Source organism: Thermobia domestica, chromosome 2 (genome assembly GCF_964235325.1).
Source record: "Thermobia domestica chromosome 2, izTheDome1.hap1.1, whole genome shotgun sequence".
Lineage (NCBI taxonomy): Eukaryota > Metazoa > Arthropoda > Insecta > Zygentoma > Lepismatidae > Thermobia > Thermobia domestica.
The window spans coordinates 128,135,367-128,147,310 of NC_137455.1; the positions used below are offsets into that span (position 1 = coordinate 128,135,367).

An 11,944-nucleotide genomic window follows, 5' to 3' on the forward strand; every position below is an offset into this window, starting at 1 on the left:
TCGCTGTAATGTGAATTAGAAATTATTAATAAATACGTTCTTGTGTAATACACTTAAGTGTATTAATTAATGATCATAGCAAACGATACATGTCGCAGTCGGTCATCTTTTAACAGTACGACTGTCATCTAGCCAAAATGCAGTCAGCGAAACTCCCGAAGGAACTTTGTCTTACCGGTAATTTGTGTGAGAATTGGACAAAATTCAAACAAAATTTTGATACTTATATGACTGCAAGCGGCCAAGATTTAAAGCCCAGTGCCACCAAAGTTGCAATGTTACTGAATGTAGTTGGTGAAGAAGCAATGGAAATTTACAATACTTTTAAGACAAATGAAGAACGCAAAACGAAGTGCGAAGTAAACTTTCGAAACTTACTTCAATCCCCAGAAAAACGTGGTCGTAGAACGTTATGTTTTTAACTCCCGGTTGCAAGATGAAGGAGAACCGTTTGACTCATTCGTTACTGATTTAAAGAAACTGGTTAAGACGTGTGAATTTGGTGACCAAACAGACAGTGGAATGAGAGATCGTATTGTGTTGGGAATGCGTGATAAGGTATTACAGGAAAGAATATTGCGTGCAGAAGAACTGCCACTATATAAGGCTATTGATATGGGACGTGCAGCGGAATTGAGCAAACAAGCGGATACCATACAAAACAAACAAGTTAGTGAAATAAGAAGAAAAAGTGCAAGTGGGAAACAGTCAGCTCCGCCAGGAAAAGCGTGGACAACAGGAGAGGACAAAAATAAGTACAAAGAGCAAAGTGCAAGGAACCCGCGTTTTCACAATAATGAGTACAAGTGTAAGAAGGGCAACACAGTACGTAAGAAAGCGCAGTGCCCAACGTTCGGTAAACAATGCAGAAAGTGTCAACAGTTTAAACATTTTGCAGTGGGGTGCAAGGCTAAACAAGTCTAGTGCATACAGGAAGAAGTAGTGGAAGCTAAGGATACAAGTGATGTACTGTATTTATTAGAAGTGTCAATATCTCACATTAATGCTGTAATGCCAGCGAGGCAAGAATGGGAAGAAACTATTCAGTTGGAAGATAAACAGATCACATTAAAGTTGGACACAGGTGCAGAGGTCAATGTGCTTCCAATAAGAGAATTTAAACGCATACATCAACAATTTAAGGTTAGGCCTACCAAAATGTTGTTGGAAGTCTACGGTGACCATAAAATTAAACCCGTAGGTGTTGTAAACTTACACTGTACGTCAAAAAATGCGGATGAATACTTAGATTTTGTAATAGTTGAAGGTGTAAGTAACGCAGCCAAGCCGTTATTAGACATAAGTGCTTGCACGAAGTTATATTTAATACAAAGAGTACCTGTTGACATTGTAGCAACAATGGCCAAGAGTAGTTTTGTAACGCAAAATAAAGATGTATTTGAAGGTATTGGCAATTACAAGGATAAACTACACGTAGAAGTTGATAAAAACGCAAAACCTGTTGCAAAGCCACCAAGAAGGGTGCCGCTAAGTATACAGCCTAAACTGAAGCAAGTAATTGAAAAACTAGAAAAAAAAAGATGGAACTATTTGTAAAGAAGGAAATCCAACGGGTTGGGCAAGCAATCTAGTTATAGTTGGAAAACCTAATGGGTCTCTAAGATTGTGTTTAGATCCTAAAGATCTAAATAAAGCTCTTAAACGAAATTATTCAATAATTCCTACTGTGGAAGAAGTTAGTGCAAGGTTAAATAAAAAATCTGTGTACATTATTCTAGATTGGAAAGATGGCTTCTATCCCATTGAGCTTGGTGAAGATGCAAGTAGATTGTGTACGTTTAGCTCATCGTATCGGTGTTGGAGGTTTTTAAGGCTACCTTTTGGCCTAAGCATAGCTCCAGAAGTGTTCCAGAAATTAAATTAAATATGCTTTGGAGATATTCCTGGAGTAGTCGTCTATTTTAATGATCTTTTAATAGGGGCAGAATCTGAAAAAGAACTCGATCAAATCATCAATGTAGTGCTAGAGAGAGCAAGAAAATTGAACATTAAGTTCAATCCTGATAAACTACAATATAAGGTACATGAAGTTAAATACCTCGAGCATATGTACAATAAAGAAGGAATTAGGCATAATAGGGACATTGTGAAAGCTGTACTTGAGTTAAAAGAACAACAAAAATAAAAAAGAACTACAAGGAGTAATTGGCATGGTAAATTACGTAAATAGGTTCATTCCAAATTACTCCACAATCACTGCACCGTTAAGGAAATTATTAAAATCAAATGTTGAGTGGCAGTGGTTACCTAAACATAGGAAGACTTTTGAAACGTTAAAACAAAAACTTTCTAGTGCTCCTGTGTTAGCTAATTTTGATGTATATAAGAAAAGATAATTCTTAAGAACAGCTACTTCTCATCTCCGGTGCACGAGGATACTTCTTACTGTTGCACTAGCTACAAAATTGATTCTATTTGTTGTACAAGTGGTAATACAACACATAAGAAACCCAGATCATGTTGTGTTCACACTCCAATATGGAGTGAGAATACAGCGTGATCTGGGTTTCTTATGTGTTGTATTACCACTCGTACATAAAATAGAATCAATTTTGTAGCTAGTGCAACAGTAAGAAGTATCCACGTGCACGGAACATGCGATATGAATTGCCCCCACACATACTCATACATTAAGTACAAGGGCAAAACAAACTTCAAAACATAACGAGAGCGGAATAAACACACATCTTTTATTTCGAATCACTCATTAACTAATTAGAACTCACTCTGTTACCTACTTTTTAACATGCTAAATACTTAATGAATAATTCCTAAAAGTATGGAGTTTCTCGTTCTTTCCTAAATGGGAAGCGCGGCTCCTTAAGTATAACCTAAGAAAATTACGTTACAATGTGATTCTTTAAGTGAAGGGCTGGATTACTGTTCTCAAACAAGATGGGCATGCTGTAGCATACAGTTCTCGTAGCCTTACAGAAACTGTAATGATACGCATAGGTTGAAAAGGGGTTACTTAGCATTGTATATGCGGTGAAAAAATTTCATTTGCACATCTATGGTAGGGAACTAGAGGCAGAAACAGATCACAAGCCTCTAGTTTCTATAATGAATAAATATGTATCAGATGTGCCTTCTAGTAGATTACAAAGAATGAAGCTCAAATTACTGAATTATAATATTAAGCTTGGGCTTGTGTATATCCCGCTCCCCCCAGTTCTTTGTCACCGGAACTGGAAGAGTCACTAGTACTAAGTACTTACTACTACTTATATCGAGAACAGAACCCAACCAACCCCTGCGGGGCTTCTAACCTATCCCTATTACTACTACTAGTACTACTATTACTACTATTGCTACTAACTACTACTACTGCTACTACCGCTACTACTACTACTACTACTACCCCTACTACTACTACTACTACTACTTATACTAAAGTTTCCTTACCACAAGATTTATAGCCTAAATCTTTATAATGCGATTCCGATTCATTATGAACTAATATGAATCGTTAGAATCACTATGATTCGTTAAAAATCACTGGGGGGAGCGGGCTATACTCAATCCTAAGCGTGTTTACATACAAGGCAAAAATATGCATATTGCAGATCCAAGGTTCGTATATACACCACGATCTGTTGTCAAGGCCATATCTTTTTTCCTCTTTCGAGGAGTTTAGATTTAAGGCACAGATCTCATCTCATCCCAGTTTGCCTATGTTCTGCTATTTTGATTAATGGTTCCTGTAATAAAGTCTTGAGTTGAAAACTTCTTGTTCGAACACTGGATTCTTATTCTAACTAAAATCAAAATAATAAACACAAGATCAAACGTAAAGATTATGTAGGATACATTTTTTTGAGAAATTTTGAATTCTAGTATGCTTTGTAATCTGTCATCAAACTGTTTGAAAGATTATGTAGGATACATTTTTTTGAGAAATTTTGAATTCCAGTATGGTTTGTAATCTGTCATCAAACTGTTTGAAAAATATATTATTAAACTTTTTATATGTTTAAATTGTTTTGGGATTGAGTATAGCCTGCTCCCCCCAGTGATTTTTAACGAATCATTGTGATTCTAACGATTCATACTAGTTCATAATGAATCGGAATCGCATGTTATAAAGATTTAAGATGTAAATCTTGCGGTAAGGAAGCCTTAGTATAAGTAATAGTAGTAGTAGTAGCGGTAGTAGTAGTAGTAGTAGTAGTGGTAGTTAATAGCAATAGTAGTAGTAGTAGTAGGAACGGGTTAGAAGCCCCGCAGGGGTTGGTTGGGTTCTGTTCTCGATATAAGTAGTACTAGTAGTAGCAGTAGTAGTAGTAGTAGTAGTAGCAATATCAGTAGTAGTAGTACTGACTCTTCCAGTTCCGGTGACAAAGAACTGGGGGGAGCGGGCTATACACAAGCCTTGTTTTGTTGTAGAAATTGTAAAAAGATATGTAAAAACTCTTGATTTATGCTTTTTAAAATAAAATTAATATTGACTGGTATTGTATGAAAATATTTAACAATTTGTTCCATAAATTTGTCTCGATTTTTGTTGAATAATTCGCATTGAAATATCAAATGATTAATTGTTCCAATTGATTTACCACACCAGCAGGTATCTGTATCTCTACATTTAATCTGCCACAATTTTCTGGGAGTTAAAGTACTATGTAAAAGGAACCTAAGTAGTATTATAGTTTTTGATCTTGTCCAAGAATTTATGATCGTTGAGATTGGGCGCGTGTGACATTCTGTTATTTTCCAATAATTCTGTCCTGGGCGTGATTCACTCTTCTTTCTCCATGCCAAAATTTGTTGGTGATGATATTCCTTGATTAAATATTTAAAGTTATGATGTGGTATTTTTATGATAGTTGTTATTCCTGACATAACTGCTTTCCGAGATAAGTCATCCACATATCTTCCACTTCCACTTCACCCAAGGCAAGGTTCGTATATACCACAGATCACATAGCCTAACGGCAAGATTGGTAACTACATGGAAAAACAAGTGTATCAAGTTTGTCGCGCTTGCAGCGACATCTAATCTCGCTGGCAGGATAATGTAACTACTCACCAGCAGTGTAACATTATACACTACCTTCAATAGGTGTTAAAAATTGAAGAGTGCAGACTTAAGTCTGTTTCACCCACATCCTTAATATAGAAAACGATGTAAAATTATGATTGTTAGTTGAAAGGTGTGTTCTTAGGCATTTTCCGGTGAAATTGAAAAAGTGAATTTGAGTAAAGGCCATATCTTAATGAGGTTGAAAAAGAAGACACGTCACTTACTGAAGTAATCTGTAGTCTAACTTCTCACTTACAAGTTATTGATGCACGTAAAGAGCAGTTCATTGAAGCAACTAAATTAGACCCTGTGTTAAGTAGAATTTTGGATCTGTATTACAAGCAGTGGCATATTTACGATTTTGTTTCGGGGAACTGCCTGAAAATGTGAAAATTCTGCAAGATATTTCATATACTTTACTATAGTAAGTAAGACTTCGGGGGGCTTAAGCCCGGAAGCCCCCCTAAATACGTTACTGATTATAAGGGTTGGCCCGATGATAAGAAGCAATTAGATAACAGTGTAAAGTTTTATCACAAATTGAGACAGGATATTACTGTAGAAAATGGCCTAGTGTTTTTGGGTAAAAAAATTAATTGCACCGGTTCGTTTAAGGAAACAAGTGTTAAACCAGTTGCATGAAAGTCATTTTGGAGTGCAAAAAATAAAGCAAGAGCAAGACAGATAGTGTATTGGCCAGGGTTGGCTAAGGATATAGAAAATATGGTCCTTAAGTGTACGACGTGTGAGAAGTACAGAATGTCAAATACCAAAGAACCATTAATTTCCGTTGACAGCAAATTTACCGTTCAAAAATCTAGGTTTTGATATCTTAGAATTTAGGGGTAAGCCATTTCTAGTTATAATGGATTATTACTCGAAATTTTACCACTGAAGTCAAAAACTTCTGTAGAGGTAAATGACAAACTTAAAAATGTATTTACAACACATGGTATAACTAAAATTGTGGTAATTGACAATGTACCATTTAGCACAAGGGAATGCAGGGATTTTGCTAGAGAGTGGGATTTCATTATTGTAAATAGTAGTCCAAGGTATCCAAGGTCGAACGGATTGGCAGAGAAGGCGGTAGGAATTTCAAAAAGAATTTTGAAGAAAAGCCAAGAAGAAGGGAGAGACTACAGATTAGGGTTACTTGAACATCGGAATTATCCCGTATTAGGATCAGATATGTCACCGTCTCAAATATTGATGAGTAGGAGGGTAGGAACTAAGTTGCCAGTACATGTAGAGGTGCTAAAACCAAAAGTTCAGGAAAATGTACACAAAATGTTGCTAGACAAGCAGCAGAAAAATAAAATGTTTTATGACAAAAAAAACCAGCTAAAACAAGGCCTGAATTTAAACCAGGGGAAATTGTTTGTTGCAAAAAATAAGATATGGGTAACAGGTAGTAGGATGTCGTCACTTGGTCCCCGGTAATTGAAAATTTGCCTTTTTCCAGGGCCTCATGAGAGCAAGGACTCAATTTTCCAGTGACGCACGATACGCAATGATCCCCTTACCGTCCAACCATGGAAAATCGAACACCCCGAAAACTTGTTCTCTTTTACGAGGGTGTACTCATTCCCTTTTACGATCACTTTTTAGGGGTGTACTCGTTCCCTTTTATGAGCAGTTTTTCAACCCCTATTTTAACATAGCAAAAATTATGTAAGACAGCGAACACAAAGACTACGAACTGCACACCTATGTAACAAAGCAAAGACTATCAACATAACATATAATAATGGGGATGTACTCGTTCCCTTTTATCAACCCCTATTTTAACACAGCAGAGATTACACAAGAAGGGCTACAAGCATTTTTAACATAGCAGAGCTGATAAAAGAGTATGGCCTATTTTTAACCACTATTTAACAACGCACAGATTACATAAGACTAAGAACATGTATTACACACCCCTATTTAATAATAGAGAATATGAACCAATAGCAGGAGTGTATCTTTTATCAACGCCTATGTAACATAAGCATTCATCTAGTACTACATGTCCCAAAAGTACTGACCATCGAGGTCAAGGTTCAAATGTTTAAACCCTAATAACTCGTAAACGGAGCAACATATTGAGGTGGTTTCCACATTTAGTAATAGGTCACCAACTACTACATGTTCCAAAAGTACTGATCATCGAGGCCGAAGATAAAATATTTAAACCAGAATAACTCGTAAACGGAGCAACATATTAAACGTACTGTTTCCACATTTAGTAATAGATCACCAACTACTGCATGTCCAAAAAGTACTTACCATCGATGTCAAAAATCAAATATTTAAACCAGAATAACTTGTAAACGGAGTATGTTGAGGTGTTGTTTCTACATTTAGTAATAGGTCACCACTACTACATGACCAAAAAGTACTGGCCATTGAGGTCAAATATTAAAACCCGAATAACTTGTAAACGGAGCAACATATTAAGGTGCTGTTTTCACATTTAGTAATAGGTCATCAACTACCACATGTCCCAAAAGTACCGATCATCGAGGTCAAAGGTCAAATATTTAAACCCAAATAACTCGTAAACGGAGAAAAATATTGAAGTGTTGTTTCCAGATTTTAATAATAGGTCATCAACTACTACATGTCCCAAAAGTACTGACCATCGACGTCAAAAGTTTAAATACGAATAAGTCGTAAACGGAGCAACATATTGAAGTGCTGCGTTTCCACATTTAGTAATAGGTGATCAACTACTACATGTCTCAAAAGTACTGGCCATCGAGGTCCAAGGTTTACCCGAATAGCTCGCAAACAGAGCCACATATTGAGGTGCTGTTTCCACATTTAGTAATAGGTCATAAACTACTACATGACCATCGAGGTGAAAGGTCAAATATTTAAACCCGAATAACACGTGAACATAGCGAAGGAGAAATTTGTATGACCTATTCAGTTTTGTACCAAGCACAAAAAGTGAAGAGCAAATAAACTTGGGTGTCCTATTTACTTTTGTACCAAACATTTATATCATTTTGTACTACTCAAATAAACGAAGGAATAAATTTGTACTAACCAGAAAAAGCAAAGAAGGGCCATTTTAACCATCTCAGACTGTTATGCCATTTTGTACTACTCCAATAATAGAAAGAATAAATTTAGGTGTTTTATACCCACGAAAAAATGATTGCCCATTTTAGCTAGCTGTTTTTTTCAGGCTTCAAAAACACTAACTGCAGCACATTTTTTGTTTTGTACATTGTAGCTGGCCGCTCTTCAAAAACGACGGGCCCCTCCTACATAATCCTACTGGTTACACCCTTGGTGCTAATTCTATTCATTGCAAACGACTCCCCCTCTTATGTATGGTAACTCAAGAGCACATTCTTCCCTGTTGTAACTCCTGCCTGATGTTGCAGGCATGCAACCCCACATAGCAAATGTACACTCCTGCGCCATATTGACAATGTTGGCGATATGACATTTTCGACAACAGATCATTGCTTACTGTTCGTGTAACCTTCGAACCGTGCAACTTTAGACTCACATTTCGACAGACAATTTCCGGGGATTCCCCACTTCCTTTGGGAAATCTCTTGCACACGAATGTCACGATTTTAGCATAGGCATTTTTGGATAGAGCAGGTTCGGTTTCTTTGACGTGACCTTGCCGCCTTAGCTCTATCATTCAGTATAGTGGAACTATGGAACTCTAAAATTAATTTTCCCAAGCTTTCGGCGTCCTGTATCTTCCAAACTATTGATCAGCTCGCATATGTCCCAAAAACTTTTTTTTCTCGTACAAGTGTCCGGAATCACCTGCTGAAATTTGTCCACATAGTTACCGTTCACCCTGTATATTGGCAGTGTTTTATATAAATAATAGGTCTCAAATACCAAGAACACGTAGAGTCCATTGAAACGGCTATTTGTCGCAACAGAAATAAAATACAGGTTTCCCGTGGTATTTTACATGTAAGCACACAAGAACATTGAATGAATTTTGAGTTTACCGTCGCGCTTACCACCATGGATCTTCGACACATTGACCTACAGCTTAACTTTTTATTTTTTACCGGGAAATTTGAATGTGGGTTTTCAGGTGTACCACGAGTTAGTTAGTCAGGAATAAATCTTGTTTGGTAATAGTTTATGAACATTATTTAAAAAGCATAATAAGAAACTAGTGGGGTGGAAAAGCACGCACATCATAGGTATGATTAGACCCACTGGGCACGAGAGAAAGAGAGAGATAGGTAGGATTTAGCCGTTTGTGACATAGTTACTTAGAATAATCTTATTTTAACGTCCCGTTTTTAGTAGCAACCCTATATGAATCATGAAGCATAATGAGCTCAAAATATTTAATTAATCATATTATGTATAATAATATTCCATGTTAATTTTAGTTGATCGATTCATTTCTTTTATTTTGTATTATTTACAATAATACTTTTGCTAAAAATGGAAAGTCGGATAGAAACTGTTTCGAAGTAATAAAAAAAGGAAGGAGTCTACGCAAACTTATGCCTTTGCATTTATTTATGGTTTCCGCAAATTGCCCCTCTGCCTTTAAATTTATTCCACTTTTTAGTATCGGAGCCAACCGCAACTGCATGCACCTTTCGGTACCGCGTGAGGTATTCACACCCGTCTTTGCTACCAAACATCCCTCAACCGGACACTCCTTGCTTCACCGGGAGAGTTATTCACGCCCGCCTTTGCTACTAATAGGGATGCGCACGAGACAAGATTTGAGTCTGTCTCGTCTCGAAAATGTGCTGTAAAAGTGATGTCTCGACTCGAAAAATATATATTTTTCTATTGGAAGAGCTGTGTCTCGACTCGAATTTTGTCTGGAAAATTCTGTCTCGACTCGACTCGAGCGCATCCCTAGCTACTAAGCATAAGCATCCCCTAACTGCACGCTCCTTGCCTCACCGGAGGAGCATTCACGCCGGCCTTTGCTAGTACGCTCCTCTAACTGCACCCGCCTTTGCTACCAAGCATCTTCTAACTTTACGCTCCTTGGCTTAATGCGAGAGGCATCCACGCCTGTTTTTGGTACCTGGCTCCCCCAATTGCACGCGCCTTTGTTAGATAGCGGCGACATCCCGGTCCGCCTTTGCTACCTGGCTCCCCCAATTGCACGCGCCTTTTTCGGTCATCAGGAGAGGTATTCACGCCCGTCTTTTACTACCAGGCACCCCTAACTTGTACTTGCGCTTTACGTTGAAAAATATTTAAAAATGCAGGCACGTAGGGGATTTGCACCCGTGGTATTGCACTCCCCCTGGAAACCGAACTAGAATATTTTCTGAGGCACTACCCGCCCACTTGAGAACTTGAACTGTAAATAGTTTTTAAAATGTTCATTTAGCTACGATAAATTTGTGTAATATGGAATAATAGTTTTAAAATGCTCATTTACAGATAATAAATTACTATAATATAAAATAATTGTTTTTAAATGCTCATTTAGCTAAGATAAATCGTACATCGTAGCGTTAGGCTTTTACATAAGACAATACTGCAGAGAGGACCACTTCTGAATAGGAAAATAATAACAGCATGTATGTATATGTTTTGCTTTGTTAGTACAATTTTACTTACTGTGGTAGAGAAAACTGTCACATGAGTCTGCCTTTAGTAACAGCTAACACTGCACTGAGCCAAGCACTGAACCAGGGTTGCCACACTCGAGACTCGCGATGATGCCAAACACGGGTCTGAATTATGCTAGATTTTTGTAAATTATGCCAGATTTTCAAATTATCTTTCCTAACTAATTTTAAAGACACGCCTCTACTTATCTTCATTATTTTAATGAAGTGTATTAACTGTATTCATGTACAAATTTAATATGACGCTGTTAGGAATGATGATAAATGGCACGTTATAGAGGAGGATGGTCGAATTTATATTTTATGAATGGATAACATTTTAAGAAATATATATACAACATGCCGCTTCCGACACAGCCCTGAAGCATTTCTTTTAGTGTATTACTAGTTGTCCCCTGACGCTCAAATCCCTCCCCTCTCAAGTTGTAAATTAAGAGGAACAGAAACATCCCAGATAATCACACATTCAGGTGTCAGTTGGCAGTAATAAAACTATGGGTAAGTAAATATGTTTTGCAGTCACATTTGCTATTTTTGAACATTTGCGTTTGCTCTGAATTCAACAAAAAATTACAACCGCAGAAATACCGACTGGTTTCATTGCTCCAACCATCGCTTCAACTAAAAAGAATGATTCCCGACGGTCTTCAAACATCTAAATTTTCGTTCTTTTTCTTTTTAACAAAGGGTAAAATGAAATTATGCTAGATTTGGCCAGGATGCTAAAGTTAAGATGCTAGATGCTAAATGCTTGTGGATTATGCTAGATCTTCACTGCACTGAACTAATGTTTAATTTAAAATTTTGACACTAGGTGTCACTAATATTTTAGTTTTATTAATTAATAAATTAATGATGGATTACCATTTTTAGAGTTTTGGGCTATGTTTAATCATAAAGGAATAAAGTGGTAAGAAAACTGAAGAACAAATGCTTCTCTATTTTGACTATGTAGCGATTAAGGGAATTTATATGAGGAAATAAATTGTGGTTATTCCAGGAAAAATCTGAAGAACGAATGTAAAATTAAATACTTTATTAATTCCTTATATGTAATCATAATTATGTGTTAACGTTTGCAGTGCGTAGTTACAGTATTTTTATCATTCTCTCTCATGATGTGAGCTGTTAAACTATTTTCAAAACGGTATAAATTCTTAAGAATAAGAATAATAAAAGTAAAGGAAAATCGAGTTCAGCTGAGTTGATTTTAAGTTTAATGTCCCTTTCACCAGGGAAGTTATATTTTGTACTTTCTTACAATTTTTAATAAGAAGCTTTGTTTATTTTATTTTTTTTTACAACTTAAGAACAA

General features: G+C 36.6%; 1 protein-coding gene across 1 annotated transcript; it reads left to right on the forward strand.

The window, feature by feature from the left end:
• Positions 1–1,011: 1,011 nt before the first annotated feature.
• LOC145679163 (uncharacterized) lies at positions 1,012–1,557 on the forward strand. Its single transcript, XM_081749754.1, has one exon. It carries the CDS (start codon positions 1,012–1,014, stop codon positions 1,555–1,557), a length of 546 nt encoding a protein of 181 aa, XP_081605880.1.
• The last annotated feature ends 10,387 nt before the right edge of the window (positions 1,558–11,944 follow it).

Excerpts from the sequence above, each read along its gene's own strand:
- LOC145679163 (XM_081749754.1), top strand. The coding sequence starts at position 1,012 with ATGCCAGCGAGGCAAGAATGGGAAGAAACTATTCAGTTGGAAGATAAA.